Source organism: Bufo bufo, chromosome 2, assembly GCF_905171765.1.
Source record: "Bufo bufo chromosome 2, aBufBuf1.1, whole genome shotgun sequence".
Taxonomy (NCBI): domain Eukaryota; kingdom Metazoa; phylum Chordata; class Amphibia; order Anura; family Bufonidae; genus Bufo; species Bufo bufo.
In genome coordinates, this window is record NC_053390.1 from 616,393,454 (window position 1) to 616,416,980 (window position 23,527).

General features: G+C 42.8%; 1 protein-coding gene across 1 annotated transcript in view; it reads right to left on the reverse strand.

Annotated features, from left to right (window-relative positions):
- Positions 1–3,579: 3,579 nt before the first annotated feature.
- LOC120990987 (WD repeat-containing protein 49-like) overlaps positions 3,580–23,527 on the reverse strand; it is an 80,840-nt gene continuing 60,892 nt past the window's right edge. The window contains exons 19-27 of the mRNA XM_040419879.1: positions 22,990–23,149; positions 22,713–22,802; positions 22,560–22,618; positions 16,486–16,627; positions 16,333–16,372; positions 15,850–15,938; positions 14,265–14,413; positions 11,586–11,668; positions 3,580–4,168 (exon numbers count right to left, since the gene is read on the reverse strand). Coding sequence (XP_040275813.1) covers positions 4,006–4,168; positions 11,586–11,668; positions 14,265–14,413; positions 15,850–15,938; positions 16,333–16,372; positions 16,486–16,627; positions 22,560–22,618; positions 22,713–22,802; positions 22,990–23,149 — 975 coding nt within the window. The 3' untranslated portion in view covers positions 3,580–4,005. The remainder of the gene's footprint in view (positions 4,169–11,585; positions 11,669–14,264; positions 14,414–15,849; positions 15,939–16,332; positions 16,373–16,485; positions 16,628–22,559; positions 22,619–22,712; positions 22,803–22,989; positions 23,150–23,527) is intronic.

The following is a 23,527-nucleotide window of genomic DNA, read 5'->3' on the forward strand; positions in this document are numbered from 1 at the left end:
TTTGAGGGACCGCGGAACCGAGATATGGATGCAGACAGCACAGAGCGCGGCCTTCTCATCAAACAGCCAATTGGCAGGGTTGCCGGGTGTTGGACCCCTGTCGATCTGATATTGATTACCTATCCTGAGGATAGGTCATCAATATTAAAATCCCTGAAAACCCCTTTAAATTAAATTAAATTGTGTGAAGGTACAGTGACTGTCTATGGTATATAAACGATCTAATGATCACATGTTGAAGTCCCCTAGGGGTACTTAAATGAAAAAAAAATTGATATTTTCAGAGGCGGTGATAACAATTATGTTTATTTTATGCTAATTTTTATATGTAAAATGATGTATATTTTTGTGTTAAAAACAATTTAACAATCTGGCATATGGGATCATCTGTTTGCTTATACCAGGGATCAGAAACCCCCTGCACTCCTGCTGCTGTGAAATTACAACTCCTGACATGCATACTTATGCCTCATTCACACGGCAGTGTTTTGGTTAGTGACTTCCATCAGTGATTTTGAGCCAAAACCAGGAGTGGATCTAAACACAGAACAGGTGCTGATCTCTCCTTTATAGCTTATGTCTGTGGAGGCTCCAATACTGGTTTTGGCTCACAATCACTGACCAAAACACTTACATCTGACTGAGGCCTTATTCGGCTTTTCCTGTAACTCCCGTAGAAGTTAAGAGGATTTTGGGAGTTGAAGTCTCAGAACAGCTGGAATGCCAATGGTTGCTGATCCCTGGCTTATACCATATACCGCAATAGCATGACGAAGGCAGGGTTTTAGGGTCCATTCACACGTCCGTTGTTTCTTTCCTGATCTGTTCCGTTTTTTGCTGAACAGATCTGGACCCATTCATTTTCAATGGGTCCTGAAAAAAATCAGACATTGAGCTGTCCGTTTTTTTCCAGGACCCATTGAAAATGAATGGGTCCAGATCTGTTCAGCAAAAAACGGAACAGATCAGGAAAGAAAAAACGGACGTGTGAATGGACCCTAACAGATAGTTTACTATGGCAGGCCAGGGAGCCTTTATAAGGCCCCAGGCTGCATAGTAAGCAATTGAAGACCTGTGATTTTGCAGTAGGGGCTCCAATCAGAGAACAGAGGGAGCCCCTTCCCCTCTGTCTAGCCCCTCAGATGCTGTAGTGACTATTGACCACAAAATCTGAGGGGTTAAATGACCTAGTCATCTGCAAGCCTGGTCATTGTAGTCAGGTGCCTGCTGTGTGATACCTGCTCTATCCATTCACTATGTATCAATGGCGTACAGTTGCGCTGTGTTGATTGTAAGAGTTAAAAGGTGATATGGGAATTATATTTTTTTAATGGAATCGTACATCTAATACTGCCTGAGTGACTGGTTCATGCAGCTTTCCTTCCACCATTCTGCATACAAATACAGTAGCTTATTATAATTGACATTTAGTACTGATTATGAAATGCATATACAAAAAAAAAATACTTTCCATGCCATTTGCCGAAGTGAGACAACCCCTTTTAAAGCAGCATTAGGCCAGAACATACACAGGATACAAATTGATCGTAAAGAGTCATATTGGTGGGCAGCGGGGGTGCACCACCAATGAGGCCAGGTGAGGCTATCGCCTCAGGCAGCACCAGGTAGGGGCAAGAGGTGGGCAGCGGAAGGGTCATGGGCAATGAGCGCTTTCATTGTGGCAAAGGGGTTAGATTAAGAAATTGGCATTCGGGGGGGAGATTTCGGTTTTCGCCTCAGGCAGCAGAAAGGTTAGGTGCACCCCTGGTGGGAAGCAATATGGGATAGTTGTTGGCTGAAAGACTCAGAGTTCTTAGGGGCAGTTTTTTTCATGCAGTTTTTGAAGGCAAAACCAGGAGTGGAGAAGTTATATCCCCTTAATACTTTCTCTCCTGTTATGATCCACACCTGATTGTGGCTTCAAAAACTGCATCCAAAAGCCTGAATGTGTGGCAGCACCCTAAGGCAACCTGTGGGTGAACACGCATAAGATTTATGTGCGTTTCTGCAGCATATCGGCACCAAAACTTGCAATTTCTAACTGGTTTTTGGTGCGGATTAGATGGTTTTTGCCTCAGATCTCATCCTTCATTGGAAGAGAGTGAACTCCGCATCTAAAACCACAAACATAACTGACATGTGGCAGATTTTGAAATCTGCACAGCAGGTCATTTTCCGCATGGAAAAAAAAAAATCTGCAAACTTTGCTGGTACTGTACTATGCTGTGGAAAAAAGGCACATAATTCGCAACGTGTGCATGTGGTCTTAGGGCTCTTTCACACGAGCGGATCCTGTGCGGGTAATCCGCTGCGTGAAAGAGTGCCAAGCCCCCTTCCGGACAGCAGAGACACAGAGCAGTAACATGATTGTTAATGCTCCGTGCCTCTGGGATCTTTTTACTACAAAATCACAGTGAGGCCTCTTGCACAGGACCGTATGTATTTTGCGGTTCACAAAAAACGGATCTGCAAAAAATACGGATGACATCTGTGTGCATTACGCATTTTGCGGAACGGCTGGCACTTCAGTACTATCCTTGTTCGTAATGCAGACAAGAATAGGACAAGTTCTATCCTTTAGTGGAACGGATATACGGAAACGGAATGCACACAGAGTACCTTCTGTTTTTTTGCGGACCCATTGAAATGAATGGTTCGGTATACGGTCCACAAAAAAAAAAAAAACGGAATGAAAATACGTTCGTGTGCAAGAGTTCTGAGATAAAGTTGTCACCGTGATTTTGTAGTAAAAAGATCACAGAAAGGCAAAGAGCATTATCAGTCATGTTACTGCTCCGTGTCTCTGCTGTCCGGAGCGGGGCTTGGCACTCTTACACGCAGCGGATTACCCGCACAGGATCCGCTTGTGTGAAAGAGCCCTTAGGGTTCTGGCACACATTGCAGCTTTGCTGTGTTTTTGGTGCTGCAAAAAGACACCGAAAAAAAAACAAAAAAACATGTGGATAGGACCGCTTTCTTAAATTCCAGCCCATTCTGAGCTTTGAAGTTAAATGTGTAAAATACAGTACAAGATAAATACAAATTAATCTTTTCCCGCAAAACTATACATCAATCTGCTCGGCATCTCCTGCTTTGTAACATGCTGCTTGTAGCTTACATTGCATTTTCATGGTAACGGATTCCCTTTAAGGCCTCCTGCACACGACCGTTGTGTGCACCCGTGGCCGTTGTCCCGTTTAACGTGTTTTTCTGCGGTCCCATTGACTTTCAATGGGTCCGTGGAAAAATCGGAAAATGCACCGTTTGGCAGCCGCATCCGTGATCCGTGTTTCCTGGCCGTGAAAAAAATATGACCTGTCCTATTTTTTTCACGGACCCATTCAAGTCACACAAGATTGTCATCCGCGTCCGTGATCCGTGTCCGTTTTTTCCTATCATTTCAATGGCAAACTTGACTTAGATTTTTTTTTCATTTTTCATGTCCGTGAATCCTCCAAAAATCACGGAAGACCCACGGAAGAAAAAACGGGCACGGATCACGGTACAACGGAACCACGTTTTGCGGGACGTAAAAAAATACTGTCGTGTGCAGGAGGCCTAAGCCTGCTGTGTGCTTTCCCCTTGCTGGAAGAAAACAGGCCATAACAGCAGGTATGTTACAAAACCACATGAGTTTTTTTATGAAGTTGTTTTTGCCGCAACCAAAACGCAGCAGAGCAGTGACCTGTGCCAGCACCCTTGCCCAAGATACCCCCATTGATGTGAATTTGATGATCCAATGACTAAAATCTAATGTTTGTGTCCAAAAGGGGTTTTCCAGCTGCAGTGTCACACATGACTCCATCTGTGCCGAAGCTGACCGACTGGAACCAGAAGTCGAATAAAAATAAAAAGCTGGAAAATCCCTTTAAGATCTGAAGGCTATGTAATTCACATTTGTATCCGAGCTGAATTGCTCTCATTAGTTACAAGCCATAGTAAATAGGTTTGTCTGAGCAGTACAAACTTATAACAGTGCAGGGTTTCTGACAACCATGGATGGACTTAGAAAGCCAGGTCATATGGGTCATTCAGCTCTTCGGCTGGGTTTGGCTTTCGGATGGTAGCTGAAACGGACATTAAATCACATATTTGCAATGATTTATAGGTATTCAGTCTCCCACAGGCTTGCTGAAGCTCCACTTGCTTTGGATTCGACATTTTTATTCTGTTGAAAGACATATTCTGATTAAAAAAAAAGGAAAACCTTCCCAGACCCCAACAAGAAGCCATGCAGATATGGTGATGCCCAGTGCTTTCCTGTATAAGTAGATAGTAGTGTCCTATCATTAGCTCTCAGCTTAATACGTGTTCAGCCGACAACTCTCTCCTGAAAACCCCCATACACATGCATTCTTAGTTCTACAACGTGTCTACAGTGGAGAGAGGAAATAAAGAAGCCACCAGACAGCTTTTTTTTGGGAGAACAAAAGAATTGGATGTTGAAATTTAACTCGCCCAATCCTTCTTACCCCACACATCGTCTATTGGAATATTGGGTGCTCATCATACACATTAGATTGTCAGCCTTCCGCTGCCTAATTGATGTGTTCAGCCCACAATGCTTTGTGTAAGGAAGCCTTTAGAGGAATATCCTCCTGAAACCAGACAAGTATAAACAGAGCATATCATGGAGTCTTTAATGAGCACACGTCAGCTCTCCTGACTTATTCTTTTAGTAAAATTACAATATTGGTGCGTCTTTTCTCATTACTCTATGTTGTGCATTATTCTTTTATTTCTCCTAGAAATTGATGAATGAATTGACAGCTTGGGTCCTAGTTGGGGATGTGTCCCTACACAGTCTGACATTGTCAAATCAGTGCTGATAGTGTTATGTTGTGTAGGAACCCGCCCCTTGACGAGGGCAAAGTTAACAACCAGTTGTCAATTTAATAATAAACATTCGGGAGGAATAAAAGAGGAACAACACATACAAATAGATGGTGAATAGACAGCATCACACTTAGGCCTCTTTCACACGACCGTGTGGCTTTTTCAGTGTTTTGCGGTCCGTTAACGGATCCGTTGTTCCGTTTTTTGTTTCCGTTGTGTTTCCGTTTCTGTTCCGTTTTTCCATATGGCATACAGTAATTACATAGATAAAATTGGGCTGGGCATAACATTTTCAATAGATGGTTCCGCAAAAACGGAACGGCTACGTTAGACATACGGATGCATTTCCGTATGTGTTCTGTTTTTTCGTGGACTCATTGACTTGAATGGAGCCACGGAACGTGATTTGGGGGAAATAATAGGACATGTTCTATCTTTCAACGAAATGGAAATACGGAAACGGAATGCATACGGAGTACATTCCGTTTTTTTTTTGCGGAACCATTGAAATTAATGGTTTCGTATACGGAGCGCAAAAAAACGGACCGTAAACGGAAAAAAAAAAAAACGGTTGTGTGAAAGAGGCCTTAACAGGGTTTTCTGAGACTTTAATACTGAAGACCTGTCCTCAGAATAAGTCATCAGTATCTGATTGGTGGGGGTCCTACATCCAGGACCCCCACTGATCAGCTGTTTGAGAAAGCAGCAGCACTCCCAGTAGCGACACGGCCTTCTCGCTTCTTTCCCTAGGCCAAATGACGTCACGTTCATCAGTCGTGCGGCCTAGACACAGCTCAGCCCTATTGCAGTGAAAGGGGCTGAACACGATACCAAGCACAGCCACTATACAACGTGACTTCTCTAAAAGCTGATCAGTGGGGTCCCATGTGTCAGACCCCCACCAATCAGATACTGATGACATATCCTGAGGATAGGTCATGAGTATTAAAGTATTGGAAAACCCTTTTAAGCTCCTTGGGTCCACCCTCTGTGTATATGTGACATATGCAGGACGTACAGTATCATCGCTAAGGTTTAAAGGGAGTCTGCCACCAATAAACGTACTGTTAAATCAGACGCAATGGCTTGTAAGGCTAGCTCAGCTAAATAAAGCCGCTCCACACACTAGCTGTGACAGGCAGTCTCTGTTGGCCTCTAATACCAGATATCCTATTAAAGGGAGTTTGTCGCCAACTTCTCTTGCAGACTGTAATCCACCAGTAACTGCTGTGACAATAGTTAGCAGTACTTTACATGCAGTGAAGAAGGATGCATTGGTAATTTCCTAATAAGATTGTGTGGTATGTTCACCTCTGATCTGGTTATTGGTTCCAAGGTCAACATCAAATTATCTTGTGCTATACCTTAGGGGTCCTGTTTTATTAGATGTCTATTACTGTGTCAGAGCAGGTCCCACTGCAGGAACCTCTGGTGGGCCAGTCCAACCCTGGGAATACAAGTATTTACTAAAATGGACATGTTATTAGGGGTGACAGGTACACTTTTAGTTTGCACTTCTTCTCAATTATAAAACTCAGAACCTAAACCCATCTGGCACTGCTCACAGATTTCCATAAACTGCCATTGATCTGAATGTCCTGTTGATTCGAATATTGAGGCACATTTATCAAGCTTGCCTGATAAATCTTTGGCAAAGTATTTATTAAAAGTCACACAGCTTTCGATGAGTTAGACTAGGCACGTATTGTTATTAGTCTGACCTCTGGTGGTTGTTTTTCAGTTAGACAAGTTCATATTCACTTAGATGAGTCAAATTTATTTGTGCAAGAAAATAGTTGCATGTCTCCAGGAAAGTGTGACTTTTAATGCCCAAAAACACCAGCTCTTAGGTGGAGTAGAAATTAGACTGTTTTTGTGACAAATTCAGGTGCAAAAAAAAGCTGCACCTACATACTGTAAATAGATTGGAAAAAAGTCACAAAACTTAGAAAACTTCTGAATTAGTCTAAAAAATCTAAATAGTTGAACTAAGCGCAAAAGCCTCCAGAACAGGCACAATTTCAGTAGTAAATGCGACTTAAAAAATAAGACTGTCTGAAACAGCATTTTTAGACTAAAAACAGAAACCTTATAGTAAATGTGCCCCATTGTTTCCAGTAACGGAAATCTCTGACCAGTGCTGAATAGGCTTGATGGGCTTGAAGTGAGCAGCCGCTTTCTCCTGCACGTTCTTAACCACCTCAGCCCCTATAGCTTAAACACCCTGAAAGACCAGGCCACTTTTTACAATTCTGCACTACACTACTTTCACCGTTTATTGCTCGGTCATGCAACTTACCACCCAAATGAATTTTACCTCCTTTTCTTCTCACTAATAGAGCTTTCATTTGGTGGTATTTCATTGCTGCTGACATTTTTACTTTTTTTGTTATTAATCGAAATTTAACGATTTTTTTGCAAAAAAATGACATTTTTCACTTTCAGTTGTAAAATTTTGCAAAAAAAACGAGATCCATATATAAATTTTGCTCTAAATTTATTGTTCTACATGTCTTTGATAAAAAAAAAATGGTTTGGGTAAAAAAAAAAAATGGTTTGGGTAAAAGTTATAGCGTTTACAAACTATGGTACAAAAATGTGAATTTCCGCTTTTTGAAGCAGCTCTGACTTTCTGAGCACCTGTCATGTTTCCTGAGGTTCTACAATGCCCAGACAGTACAAACACCCCACAAATGACCCCATTTCGGAAAGTAGACACCCCAAGGTATTCGCTGATGGGCATAGTGAGTTCATAGAACTTTTTATTTTTTGTCACAAGTTAGCGGAAAATGATGATTTATTTATTTTTTTTCTTACAAAGTCTCATATTCCACTAACTTGTGACAAAAAATAAAAACTTCCGAGAACTCACTATGCCCATCAGCAAATACCTTGGGATGTCTTCTTTCCAAAATGGGGTCACTTGTGGGGTAGTTATACTGCCCTGGCATTCTAGGGGCCCAAATGTGTGGTAAGGAGTTTGAAATCAAATTCTGTAAAAAATGGCTGGTGAAATCCGAAAGGTGCTCTTTGGAATGTGGGCCCCTTTGCCCACCTAGGCTGCAAAAAAGTGTCACACATGTGGTATCGCCGTACTCAGGAGAAGTTGGGGAATGTGTTTTGGGGTGTCATTTTACATATACCCATGCTGGGTGAGAGAAATATCTTGGCAAAAGACAACTTTGTATAAAAAAATGGTAAAAGTTGTCTTTTGCCAAGATATTTCTCTCACCCAGCATGGGTATATGTAAAATGACACCCCAAAACACATTCCCCAACTTCTCCTGAATACGGAGATACCACATGTGTGGCACTTTTTTGCAGCCTAGGTGGGCAAAGGGGCCCACATTCCAAAGAGCACCTTTCGGATTTCACTGGTCATTTTTTACAGAATTTGATCTCAAACTCCTTACCACACATTTGGGCCCCTAGAATGCCAGGGCAGTATAACTACCCCACAAGTGACCCCATTTTGGAAAGAAGACACCCCAAGGTATTCGCTGATGGGCATAGTGAGTTCATGGAAGTTTTTATTTTTTGTCACAAGTTAGTGGAATATGAGACTTTGTAAGAAAAAAAAAAAAAAAAATCATTTTCCACTAACTTGTGACAAAAAATAAAAAATTCTAGGAACTCGCCATGCCCCTCACGGAATACCTTGGGGTGTCTTTCCAAAATGGGGTCACTTGTGGGGTAGTTATACTGCCCTGGCATTTTCCAGGGGCCCTAATGTGTGGTAAGTAGGTAAATGACCTGTGAAATCCTAAAGGTGCTCTTTGGAATGTGGGCCCCTTTGCCCACCTAGGCTGCAAAAAAGTGTCACACATGTGGTATCTCCGTATTCAGGAGAAGTTGGGCAATGTGTTTTGGGGTGTCATTTTACATATACCCATGCTGGGTGAGAGAAATATCTTGGCAAAAGACAACTTTTCCCATTTTTTTATACAAAGTTGGCATTTGACCAAGATATTTATCTCACCCAGCATGGGTATATGTAAAATGACACCCCAAAACACATTCCCCAACTTCTCCTGAGTACGGCAATACCAGATGTGTGACACTTTTTTGCAGCCTAGATGCGCAAAGGTGCCCAAATTCCTTTTAGGAGGGCATTTTTAGACATTTGGATACCAGACTTCTTCTCACGCTTTGGGGCCCCTAAAATGCCAGGGCAGTATAAATACCCCACATGTGACCCCATTTTGGAAAGAAGACACCCCAAGGTATTCAATGAGGGGCATGGCGAGTTCATAGAAATATTTTTTTTTTGGCACAAGTTAGCGGAAATTGATATTTTTTATTTTTTTATCACAAAGTCTCCCTTTCCGCTAACTTGGGACAAAAATTTCAATCTTTCATGGACTCAATATGCCCCTCACGGAATACCTTGGGGTGTCTTCTTTCCAAAATGGGGTCACATGTGGGGTATTTATACTGCCCTGGCATTCTAGGGGCCCTAAAGCGTGAGAAGAAGTCTGGAATATAAATTTCTAAAAAATTTTACGCATTTGGATTCAGTGAGGGGTATGGTGAGTTCATGTGAGATTTTATTTTTTGACACAAGTTAGTGAAATATAAGACTTTGTAAGAAGAAAAATAAAAAATTTCCGCTAACTTGGGCCAAAAAAATGTCTGAATGGAGCCTTACAGGGGGGTGATCAATGACAGGGGGGTGATCAATGACAGGGGGTGATCAATGACGGGGGGGTGATCAATGACGGGGGTGATCAGGGAGTCTATATGGGGTGATCACCCCCCTGTCATTGATCACCCCCCTGTCATTGATCACCCCCCTATAAGGCTCCATTCAGATGTCCGTATGTGTTTTGCGGATCCGATCCATGTATCAGTGGATCCGTAAAAATCATACGGACATCTGAATGCAGCCTGACAGGGGGGTGATCAATGACAGGGGGGTGATCAGGGAGTCTATATGGGGTGATCACCCCCCTGTCATTGATCACACCCCTATAAGGCTCCATTCAGATGTCCGTGTTTTACGGATCCGATCCATGTATCAGTGGATCCGTAAAAATCATACGGACATCTGAATGCAGCCTGACAGGGGGGTGATCAATGACAGGGGGGTGATCAGGGAGTCTATATGGGGTGATCACCCCCCTGTCATTGATCACCCCCCTATAAGGCTCCATTCAGATGTCCGTATGTGTTTTGCGGATCCGATCCATGTATCAGTGGATCCGTAAAAATCATACGGACATCTGAATGCAGCCTGACGGGGGTGATCAATGACAGGGGTGATCAATGACAGGGGGGTGATCAGGGAGTCTATATGGGGTGATCACCCCCCTGTAAGGCTCCATTTAGATGTCCGTATGTGTTTTGCGGATCCGATCCATGTATCAGTGGATCCGTAAAAATCATACGGACATCTGAATGCAGCCTTACAGGGGGGTGATCAATGACAGGGGGGTGATCAGGGAGTCTATATGGGGTGATCACCACAGTCATTGATCACTCCCCTGTAAGGCTCCATTCAGATGTCCGTATGTGTTTTGCGTTTCCGATCCATCTATCAGTGGATCCGTAAAATTCATACGGACCTCTGAATGGAGCCTTACAGGGGGTTATCAATGACAGGGGGTTGATCAATGACAGGGGGGTGATCAGGGAGTCTATATGGGGTGATCACCTCCGTCATTGATCACTCCCCTGTAAGGCTCCATTCAGACGTCCGTATGTGTTTTGCGGATCCGATCCATCTATCAGTGGATCCGTAAAATTCATACGGACCTCTGAATGGAGCCTTACAGGGGGTTATCAATGACAGGGGGGTGATCAGGGAGTCTATATGGGGTGATCTGGGGTGAATAAGGGGTTAATAAGTGACGGGGGGGGTGTAGTGTAGTGGGGGTTGGTGCTACTTTACTGAGCTACCTGTGTCCTCTGGTGGTTGATCCAAACAAAGGGGACCACCAGAGGACCAGGTAGCAGGTATATTAGACGCTGTTATCATAACAGCGTCTAATATACCTGTTAGGGGTTAAAAAAATCACATTTCCAGCCTGCCAGCGAACGATCGCCGCTGGCAGGCTGGAGATCCACTCTCTTACCTTCCGTTCCTGTGAGCGCGCGCGCCTGTGTGCGCGCTTTCACAGGAAATCTCGCGTCTCGCACGGATGCGTCCAGGAGGAATGAATCAACCACCTTCCGGACGCATCCGTGCGTTAGGCGGTCGGGAGGTGGTTAAACCTACGGTACATTGATATCTTCCTTTTTAAATTTCCATTGCTAAAGTCAAGGACCAGGCATCTATTTTAGGGTGGGTTCACACTAGCGTTATGGAGTCCGTTATGGCTTTCCGTTATAACCGGGTTATAACAGAACATAACGGAATCCATAGGATGGAATGCAGAATGGAAGCCTTTAAGAGGCATTCCGCTTTGCTCCGTCCTAATAGAAGTCTATGGGAATCAAAAATCTAAATGGATCCGCCTGGGTCCCGTTATGCAAGACGGAAAACAAAGTCCACAGGACTTTGTTTTCCGTCTTGCATAACGGGAACCAGACGGATCCATTGTGATTCCCATAGACTTCTATTAGGACGGAGAGCAAACGGAATGGCATCCGTTTTGCATTCCGTCATAATGCAAGTCTATGGGCAGCAAAACGGATCCGTCCTTCCGTCTTATGGATTCCGTTATGTTCCGTTATAGCCCTGTTATAACGGAAAGCCATTACGGACTCCATAACGCTAGTGTGAACCCACCCTTACTGAGACACTTTACCTGTGTTTGGACATGACGGAAATTCTGTCTTTTAGCTCAGCCGCAATATCCTTATCTTGTATTGAGATAGAAGAAGCCTCCAGCTGGAATACAAACACAAAGGACTACTTGTTGCCTGCTCCTGTTTCTTTTTAATCAGAAGAATGACAAAATAAATCTAGCATATCCTGAGAGCTGTGCTTTAGGCCTATTGCACACGGCCGTATGGCTTTTTCAGCGTTTTGTGGTCCGTTTTTTGTTTCCGTCGTGTTTCCGTTTCTGTTCCGATTTTCCGTATGGCATATACAATAATAACATAGAAAAAATTGGGCTGGGCATAACATTTTCAATAGATGGTTCTGCAAAATCGGAACAGATACGAAGACATACGGATGCATTTCCGTATGTGTTCCTTTATTTGCGGACCCATTGACTTGAATAGAGCCACGGAACGTGATTTTCGGGCAATAATAGGACATGTTCTATCTTTCAACGGAACGGAAATATGGAAACGGAATGCATACGGAGTACATTCCGTTTTTTTTTTTTGTGGACCCATTGAAATGAATGGTACTGTATACGGAACACAAAAAACGGCCCGTAAACGGGGAAAAAAAACGGTCGTGTGCATGAGGCCTTAAGGTCCATTTACACGTCCGTAAGTGTTTTGCGGATCCGCAAAACACGGACACTGGCAATGTGCATTCCGCAATTTGCGGGCCGCACATCGCCGGCACTATAATAGAAAATGCCTAATCGTGTCCGCAATTGCGGACAAGAGTAGGACATGTTGTATTTTTTCGCGGAAACGGAAGCACGGATGCGGAAGTGCGGATCCACAAATTCAGATGCGGACAGCACATTCCGGCCCCATTGAAATTTAATGGGTCTGCACCACGGATGCGGACCCATTTTGCGGACGTGTGAATGGACCCTTAAGGTCATGAATCTACACATGAATTAGGCTACTTTCACACTCGCGTTTTGGGCGGATCCATCATGGATCTGCAAAAACGGTTCCGTAACAATAATACAACCGCATGCATCAATCATGAATGGATCCGTTTGTATTATCTGTAACACAGCCAAGATGCATCCTGTTGTATTATGTCTTCTATTGCCATGAAGGATCCGTCTTGAACACCATTGAAAGTCAATGGGAGACGGATCAGTTTTCTATTGTGCCAGATTGTGTCAGAGAAAACGGATCCGTCCCCATTGACTTACATTGTGTGCCAGGACGGATCCGTTTGGCTCAGTTTCGTCAGGGGGACACCAAAACTCTGCAGGCAGTGTTTTGCTGTCGCCTCCAGAGCGGAATGGAGACTGAACGGAGGCAAACTGATGCATTCTGAGCGGATCCTTTTCCATTCAGAATGCATTAGGGCAAAACTGATCCGTTTTGGACCGCTTGTGAGATCCCTGAACGGATCTCACAAACGGAAAGCCAAAACTCTAGTGTGAAAGTAGTCTAAGGGGACATTAATGCACAAGTCATGGAGAATACAGAAACCTTCAGATTGTAGTTACTGGCCAATCACATGTCTACTGTTCTGTAAGGTGATCCATTGTGGGCACCTGTTTGGCATGCATTGTTCCCATCAGGACGTCTAGTAATATACTAAAGGAGAGGTCATCAATATCTGATCAGTGGGTGGTCCAACTCCCAGCACCCCTGCCAATCAGGGGTTTCCTAGGCCAGTGACGTCACGTTCATTGGTCACATGGCCTAGGCGCAGCTCAGTGCCGTCGAAGTGAATTGAGCTCTGCTGCAATACCAAGCGCAGCTTCTATCAAACGGACGGCGCTGTGCAGCGGCCTCTTCAAACACCTGGTTGGCAGGGTTGCCAGGTGTCAGACCCCCCCCCCGATAAGGTATTGATCCTGAGCATAGATCATCAATATTTAACACCTAGAAAAGCCCTTTAACTGTAATACAGTACTACTAAAAGTATTATCGAGGCAATCAAAAGATCACAAGTTCACTTTCACTAATGGGGTTAAAAGTTGGGGGGGGGGGAAATGCAACATTGAAAAAAATCCAAATGAAGAAAAAACCAACAACTCTTTTTCTAAGAATCAGTTGTGTTTTTTTTGCTATAATCTAATAATTTTAAAAGAATCTATAAATATTTGGTATTGCTAAACTATAGAATAAAATGAACACATTTATAGTACTGTGCAATAGTTGTAGGCAGGTGTGGAAAAAAAACTTTGCTAAGTATGAATGCTTTCAAAAAGAGAAGTGTTCGTAGTTTAAATGTATTCTGCAGCAGGACAACCACCAAACATACAGCCAATGTCATTAAGAACAATCTTCAGAATCCAGAGTTCTGGAACTAATCATATGGTCCCACAGAGTCCTAATTTCACCATCATCCAGTCTGTCTGGGATTACATGAATGAAGAGACAGAAAGATTTGAGCAAGCCTACATGCACACAAGATCTGTGGTTAGTTCTCCAAGATGCTGTTTCTTTCGAAAACTGTGTGCAAGTATACCTAGAAAAACGGAGTCCGTTTTAAAGGGTGATCAAAGCAAATATTAATCTGATTTAGATTTCCTTTTTGATCATTTGCTTTGCCTTTTGTTAATTGATAAAAATGAACTATTGACACTTGTATTTTTGAAAGCATTCTTACTTTCCCACACCTGCCTAAAACGTTGGCACTGTACTGTATATGCTTGAGGTGCACTGACCTCAGGGACCTCGTTCATTTGTGTCCTTTCTTCCTCTCCAGCCTGGCTGCATCCACGTGGATCTTGTGATGGTTGTTTACTGTCACTGGGCTCTTCTTTCTTGGATTCAGTATTGTTAAGGCACCAGGGTTTATTTTGCCCAAATGTTCCTAGGAATACACAGTGACCTCACCTCAATTTACTAATCTCATACATGGCATAAACTTAGCCAGGTTGTTTAGGCCTGCACCTGATGTATCACTATGGCTCAGACTGATAAATCTGGTGCAGGGTTAGACACTTTTGTCTAGCACTATACTGACTGTGCAAGGGGAAGAGAACAGCTGGAGGATGCCCCTTCATTTTTAACATCCTCCGGCAGCTCATGAAAACGTGAAGCCCCGGCCTCTTCATAACTTCGCCAGTTCAAAATGTAAGACACAGGGCGTAGCTAAAAGCTCATGGGCCCTGGTGCAAGAGTTCATCTTGGGCCCCTCTTCCGTCAGTAGTTGTTGGCAAGGGGCAGGGGGGCACATATCCTTCCTGCTGCCTGAGGCAAACATTGAAAGGGCACCCTCTCATGCCAAATTCTTAACCTAACCCCTTCCCTCCAGCCAGAGGTGTACATTGACCAGTATGCACTTTCTATAATGCCAGTGTCTTATGTGGCACAAGGGTCTTTGCGCCCCCCTCAGGCTCTGCACCCTCTATAGCTACGCCCCTGGTAAGACAGCTTCCGAGCTGTCTTACATTTAGACCTTTTCTACACCTAAAATAGTACCCACGTCACGCCCACGTATTTCAGCTTAATAAATGACCCCTATGTTTTTAGGACAATTAGCTGTCATTTTGGAAGTTGCAGAAATTTATGATTGAAGCTCAGTGGCGTAACTAGAAATGACTGGGCCCCACAGAAAATTCTTGAAAGGAAGCCCCTACCCCAGCCACTTCTTCGCACCCCTCTCCTCCTGTGCAACCTCCACACCTGTGGCTAATCAAGATCGCTCTCTCAGATGAGGTCCGGCAGCCACTCCGTTCCATTATAGCTACACCACTGCTGAAGCTAATATCTCAGTAAGTGAAACAAATTAATAATTACCAAAGTCTGAATATGTCTACAACTCCTGATTTGCTAATATATTTCCAGTTTTACATTTTGGAGGAACTTCACTTTCACCAGGGGCGTATCTATATGGGGTGCAGATGTAGCAGTCCTACCGGGCCTAGGAGCCTGAGGCGGTCTAAAGACCCTTGTGCTACATAAGACACCGGTATTATAGAAAGTGCATGCTGAGACTGCTCTGTTATAGATTTTGCACTAGGGTCCCAGAATGTCCAAGTTAGTCCTCTGGCTGGAGGCAAGGGGTTGGGTCAAGAATTTGGCATGGAGGTGGGGAACCTGTTTAATTTTTGCCTCAGGCAGCAGGAAGGCTATGTGCTTCTCTTTCCCTTGCCACAAAGCACTGAGGGACAGGGGCCCAAGCTGAACTCTTGCACCAGGGCCCATGAGCCTTTAGCTACGTCCCTGACTTTCACATACTGTATGATCTGAATACTGATCCCTAACTTTCATATACAGTATTTCCAGTCTCTATATACATATTACCTATAAATTCCCCCTGTGTAGTCCATAGCTTCACAGTGCAGTCCTGGGATGAAGTAACAATCACCTTATGCTTCTCCACAGGGATCACTCTGTTAGAAAGGTATACAGGAAGTAATGCAGTGCTTTACAACTATAAGGGCTCATGCACACGACCGTATGTATTTTGCAGTCGGCAAAAAATACGGATGACGTCCGTGTTCATTCCTTATTTTGCGGAACGGAACAGATGGCCCCTAATAGAACAGTCCTATCCTTGTCCGTAATGCGGACAATAATAGGACATGTTCTATTTTTTTTGCGGATATACAGAAATGGAATGCACACGGAGTAACTTAGTTTTTTTTGCGGACCCATTAAAATGAATGGTTCCGCATATGGTCCGCAAAAAAAACTAAAGGGACACGGAAAGAAAATATGTTTGTGTGCAGGAGCCCTTAAAATATATGCTTTCAAAGTATATCTTTGGCCAGCAATGTGTCTTACCTTGTAATATCACACATGTGCGCCCTCCAGCAGTGCAGTACTGTAGAGACAAAGGTCCACATATTAAAGTGAAAAACCTACACTGTTAACCTAATGAAGTTATTAATTTATAGATCAAATCAAAGAAAAGTTAAATACAATAAAACCACTCACGGGCAGGTGGTTGCTCCTCTGGCACACCCAGTGCATACTGGGATATATTCCAGACATAGACGTGGAATAGCTGGTCAGCTGCACATAGCAGGGAGTCCTCTTCACTGACATCCATGGCATTTACCATACACTTGTATTGTGACTGCAAGTTTAGAGATTTACAATAAGTTATTTAGTCATGATATTGTTAGAAATGGGATACAATGTATCCTTAAAGGGGTTCTGCAGTTTTTTCTTATTACTGGAGCGTCGCTGCCATCTCAAACAGCTGATCAGCAGGGGTCCTTGGTGTCAGACCCCTGTCGATTAGATGCTTATGATCTATCCAGAGGATAGATCATCAGAAAGAAAAACTGCAGAACCCCTTTTTTTTTTATCAATTGTCTTTTTATTGACGATTTTAACAAGAGTAAACATGTGCATACATACAAAAGAACATGACTTTGGTGCATATTATTCCTGATATAAAGATATAACTGAAGTCATTTGTACAACAAAGAAAAGATTAGCACACATCATATTTTTTTATGTGTGTATATCTCTTATACTGAATAATTTTGAGAAAGTACACTTATGGTGATCATGGATATACTAAAAGCCTATAGGCTAATAAAGTAACAAACTTTCTATTTTTCGCTTTAACTATGCAAAGCTATATAAAATTTACTATAAGAAGGATTCAGACATACAAAGGGGAATGACAAGACTTGACACATTAGGGTTAGGATGGGTAAGGTATAGACTTATTCAATTTGAGACTTCAAATATCGCGTCCCATTGCTTCCAAACCTGGTCAAACTTATCAACCGAGGCAAGCAATGTAGCCGACATATGTTCGAGGCGTCTAACTTCTAATATACTATTTATGAGCTCAACCCGTGATGGGCAATCTATTCTTTTCCAGAATCTTGCCAACAAACGTCTAGCCGCAGTCAGGACGTATAACATTAGTTTTAATAAATGTTTCTTCAGAGGTACGTGTGGAACATTTAATAAATATATATAAGGGTCTAAGGGAAATCTTATTTCAAATAAGCTGTATAGAATTTCCTGTACCATACTCCAGAATGGATTTAAAATCTGGCATTCCCAAAAGATATGGATATGCGACCCCACCTCCACGTTACATCTCCAGCAACGGTCTGAAATATCAGGGTTAAACTTATGTAATAACTGAGGTGTGTGGTACCAAAACATCATTATTTTGTAAGTATTTTCCCTATGAATAGCACACGTTGATGTCAACGCAGCTCTTTGCCAAATTTTCCTCCACTCATCTACTGAAATGGAGCGGTGTAAGAGCGATTCCCATTTAGACATATATGAGTGGCGTACAGCCGCTGGAGAGGCCGGGGAGGAGAGGAGCACATATATTTCAGATATAAGACCTTTAGTAGACTCCGAAAGTTTACATGTCCTTTCAAAAGACGTAGGGACAGATATCTGTTTTGAGTGAAATAATGTAGTGAACAAATGCTGGATCTGTAAGTATTGATACTCAGTGACTTCCGTAAGTGATCTAGATCTTCTAAGCTCATCTAGTGAAAGTAATTGTAACGTTCTATAGTCGATCATATCCGCAAACCTAAATATCTTCCTGGAAAACCAAGGTTTAAAAAAGGAGACCTGCAATCCAGCATCGAAAAGTGGTGTAAACAGGAAAGATGTCATGGAGGATTTCTCAGAAATCAGGGAAAAACGGTGTTTACAATGCTGCCATATTCTGTATGTATGTAACATTGGTCCCAGTAACTCTGGCAATTGACTGTGTGGAATTGGAGACCATAACAAAGAGTTAGGATGTATAGGAGCAATCCACAATTTTTCAATTTCCATCCACCTAGAATAGGCATAAAGTTTAGACCATGTTGGAATCCGTCTAAGATGTGTGGCCCAAAGCTACATATATCCTCACACACTGTATATGTCTCCTGAATTTAGATGCCCACTGGCATAGAGATAGATATTAAATACAGTAGGTCCCCATCTGGACACTGCGGTCACCTTGCTGTGGTAGGCGGGCACAGATGTGTTTTTATCAAAATATATTGGGTAAGAACCTCAGAATTGTCATATCAAAATGTATTATTTTTTTTTTTATATATATATATATATATATATATATATATAACCTTTGCATTTAGTGCTATGAGAGTGCTGTTATATTCAGTTTTTATGTTAATGGAGTAAATGTCAGCTCTAAAATCATGGCAATCCTGCTCTCAACAAACAAATCAGGCTGTCCTAGCATCTTTTTATCTATGCCGTAAAACAACTCCATGGCTTACGCTTATGTGGTTGCCTTCAGGTATGCACTATGCTGGTGCAACACTATGTAGTATGTTGTGAATAATAATAACAATAAAATTTATTTATATAGCGCCACAATATTCCACAGCGCTTTACAAGTTCATAGGGTTCATATACAAAACAAAAATAACTGGATAATATGCAACTGAAACACTAGGAGTCAGGGCCCTGCTTGCAAGAGCTTACAATCTATGAGGAATTGGGGGTGACACATAAGGTAGTTGATTGTGATAAGCAGGATTTGAGCCATTATTGAACTGACAGGAGTGGTGCCGGCCGATCTGCTTTGGGTTTGGGACTACTAGAGGATCGAGTTTAGGCCAGAGGAGTTGGTGGGGGGAGGTTTAGTTGGGGAATAGTCAGTTTAGGTAGCTTGAAAAGCCTGCCTGAAAAGATGTGTTTTTAAGGCACCTTTGAAGGTGGAGAAGTTGTGGATTGACCTAGTATTCCGGGGCAGAGTATTCCAGAGAGTAGGTGCAGCTCGAGAAAAGTCTTGAAGATGGGAGTGAGAGGTACGAATTATGGAGGTTATTAATCTTAGGTCGCTAACAGAACAGAGAGCACGAGTAGGGTGGTAGATGGAGATGAGGGAGGAGATGTATGGAGGTGCAGCACTGTGGAGAGCTTTGTGGGTGAGGGTGAGAAGTTTGAACTGTATTCTGTGGTGGATGGGCAACCAGTGAAGTGACTGGCACAGGCTAGTAGCATCAGTGTAGCAGTTGGATGGATAGATGAGCCTGGCTGCAGCATTTAGAACAGACTGAAGGGGGGAGAGTTTAGTGAGAGGGAGACCGATTAGTAATGCGTTGCAGTAGTAAAGACAAGAATGAATCAAGGCAACAAGAGTTTTTGCTGTTTCCACCGTAAGAAAAGGGCGGATTCTGGCGATATTCTTGAGGTGCAGACGACAAGAGCGTGTAAGTGATTGAATATGGGGAACAAAGGAGAGATCAGAGTCAAATGTGCCCCCAAGACAGCGGGCATGTTGCACAGGAGTTATGATAGTGCTGCAGACTGAAATTGAAATATCAAGTTTAGGTGAGTTAGTAGATGGGGGAAGGACAAGAAGTTCAGTTTTTGAGAGGTTCAGTTTTAGATACAGAGAGGACATGATGTAAGAGACAGCTGCCAGACAATTACTGGTGTTTTGGAGTAAAGCAGGGGTGATGTCAGGGGACGAAGTGTATAGTTGGGTGTCGTCAGCATAGAGATGGTATCGAAAGCCAAATCTACTGATAGTCTGTCCGATGGGAGCTGTATAGAGGGAGAAGAGTAGAGGACCTAGTACTGAGCCCTGAGGAACTCCAACATCAAGAGGAAGAGGAGAAGAAGAGCCAGCGAATGATACACTAAAGGAGTGGCCAGAGAGATAGGAAGAGAACACAAGAGAGAGCAGTGTCCTTAAAGGGCTTCTGTCACCCCACTAAAGTGATTTTTTTTTTTTGGGGCTAGTTAAATTAGTTATATAGCGATATATGAAAATATAATTGTGTTACTTACATTGATCCAGCAGTTTATTCAAAAAACGAAGTTTTATCATATGCAAATTCGGTCTCTACCAGCAAGTAGGGCGGCTACTTGCTGGTAGCTGCTGCAGAAATCCGCCCCCTCCTCTTGTTGATTGACAGGGCCAGCCGGGATCTCCTCCTCCGGCCAGCCCTGTCGGCATTTCAAAAATCGCGCCCCTGTGTTGATTCGGCGCAGGCGCTCTGAGATGAGGAGGCTCGTCTCCTCAGAACTCCCTCAGTGCGCCTGCGCCGATGACGTCTTCTATTTTGGTGATGTCATCGGCGCAGGCGCACTGAGGGAGTTCTGAGGAGACGAGCCTCCTCATCTCAGAGCGCCTGCGCCGAATCAACACAGGCGCGCGATTTTTGAAATGCCGACAGGGCTGGCCGGAGGAGGAGATCCCGGCTGGCCCTGTCAATCAACAAGAGGAGGGGGCGGATTTCTGCAGCAGCTACCAGCAAGTAGCCACCCTACTTGCTGGTAGAGACCGAATTTGCATATGATAAAACTTTGTTTTTTGAATAAACTGCTGGATCAATGTAAGTAACACAATTATATTTTCATATATCGCTATATAACTAATTTAACTAGCCCCAAAAAAAAAAATCACTTTAGTGGGGTGACAGAAGCCCTTTAAGGCCAATTGAGTGGAGCATGGTGAGGAGGAGTTTATGGTCTATGATATCGAACGCTGCAGAGAGATCCAACAGAATCAGTAGAGAATAGTCACCATTTCTTTTTGCTGTTAGACACTTTAGTAAGGGCAGTTTCTGTAGAGTGAAGAGGGCGGAAGGCAGATTGTAAGGGGTCAAGAAGAGAGTTTGCAGAGAGATAGCTTATTAGGCAAGAGTAGACAAGACGTTCAAGGAGTTTAGAGATGAATGGGAGGTTAGAAACAGGTCAGTAGTTAGGTCAAGAGATGGTTTCTTTAGTAGTGGGGTTATAATAGAGTGTTTGAAAGAGGAGGGAAAGATACCAGAAGAGAGAGAGAGGTTAAAAATTGTAGTTAGGTGAGTGATGACAGCCGGGGAGAGGGACTGGAGGAGGTGTGATGGAATAGGATCACTGCTACAGGTCGTAAGTCGAGAAGAAGAGAGAAGCCCGGAAACTTCTTCCTTTGTTATAGGGTCAAAAAAGGAGAGAGAGCATGTGCAGGAATTGGAGGGAGGAGGATTGAAATTATTTGTGGACTGGGAGATTATTTCCTGCCCGATACTGCCAATCTTGTCTCTGAAGTAAGTGGCCATGCCATCAGCGCAGAGGTCTGTGACAGGTTCTGGAACTTTAGAGCTTAGAAGGGAGTGAAAAGTGTCAAAAAGTCATTTTGTTTTTTTTTAGAGTGAGGTGATGAGAGAGGTGAAGTACTTTTGTTTGGCAATGTTGAGCCGAATTATATGTTTTGAGCATAAATTAATAATCGAGGAAGTCTGCTGATATTTGCGATTTTTCTCCATAAGCATTCGGCACATCTGGAGCAGCGCTGGAGAAAACGTGTTTCAGGTGTGTGCCAGGGTTGCCGTGTTCTGTGTCGAGAGGGTCGGATTGATATTGGAGCAACTTCCTCTAGGGTGGTTTTGAGGGTCTGGTTGTAATGATTGGCAGCCAAGTCTGGACAGGGGAACACTATGTTGCATACTGGCTGTATGACCTCTATCCATTTCATACAATTTTAGGTATATTGTAATGTCCCCTGAGTATGCTCCAACCAATATTGGTCCCATTCAGATCAATGGGGCAAAGCTGCAATAACAGCTGATCTGTTAAGATTGTCCTAAAATAAAAAAAATTCTGTTCCCTATAATGGAGGAGTCTTTCAGAAGCTGTTTACACGCAACAATTATGGTGACTAGCAGACAAAATATTATGCCTGACAAATCAGTTTTCTGGCAGATGAGACTGTTTAGCTTCTGCAGCTGACATGTCTTCCAATACACAGCAGGCTGCAAAATGTCATTCACTAGCAAATCAGTCAGATAGCTGTCTGATGGTTTGGTTGCCGCCCCCCTTCTCCCTTCATGAACTATCTTCTGAGCTGATATATGACCAAATCAAAGGTTGATCAATCATAAATCAGCTTAGATCATTCAGGAGAGAAAAGTGAGACTAGAGACCTGAGTCATTAGACAGTCTGACAGATTTGTGTTAATTGTATTATTTATCTGACTGTAGGCTGTATATACTGAGAAGTAACTTGTTTTATTTCTTACACTAGGCAATAGACATATTCAAAAGTGTAAACCACCTAATATACTCACACCTTCAAACCTTGCAAACACTTTGCCGCCACCAACAATATTCCAAAAAGTAATATAACCTAAAACAAATAAGATTAAATGTACTGTGATTGGAAATAATGACTGTTTTGCTGGAAATACTTGAGTTTAATACTCATGGTTATTCTTGCTTACCTCTAGGTCCGCTAGTTATTAGAACTGCAGAGTCTTTTTTCCTATCAAATCTTGAGCAAAGAAAAACAGCTTTGCTTATGGCTAAATGACCTAAAAAGGAGGGAATAACCATTGTTACAACAAATGGCATTTATGCAATCAAAGTCCACTTTGTATACTGAGCTATGCCTATGGAAGGCGGACAAATGTGTTAATAGGACAGACTATTAAAAAAGGAAGTAAAGCAGTAAAAAGGCCCAAAAGACATCATTTCTGTTGTATTCTGCTCTGAAGATACCTATTTCATTGTCCACTTCTTCTCCATTAGAAGAATTAAGATGGCACAGGAACTCCCCAGTTTCAAGGCTCCACACATAAACTTCACCATTACAGCTGGACACGGCAACCATATTAGAGGAGGATGAAGCCAGGCAGAATTTGTTTTCATGTTCATTTATCTTGACATAAAAAGAAAAAAAATAACATATCTTCATTCTATAACATAAAGAGGGCAAAACGTACTGTAATCTACTGGTAAGCAGCAGAGTGTGGGTCATATATGAAGAAGTCATGGCTACGTAAAAAGTCTAACTTGGGTGAAAAATACATTTTTAGCCAGAGGCATACATAATGGAAGGATTACATAGTTAAAACCTCCCCTTTGTGCCCACACTCCTCCTGACTCATCTATGACCCATATATGAGCTTGTGTATTAGATGTTCCAGCATCTCCAGATCAGTGCTGGCTGGAGCAGTCCAGTCCTGTTGTGTCAACCCTGTCTGTGACAGAAGTTCAGCAGAGCAAATAAGGCTGGCCATATATATTACATAGCTGA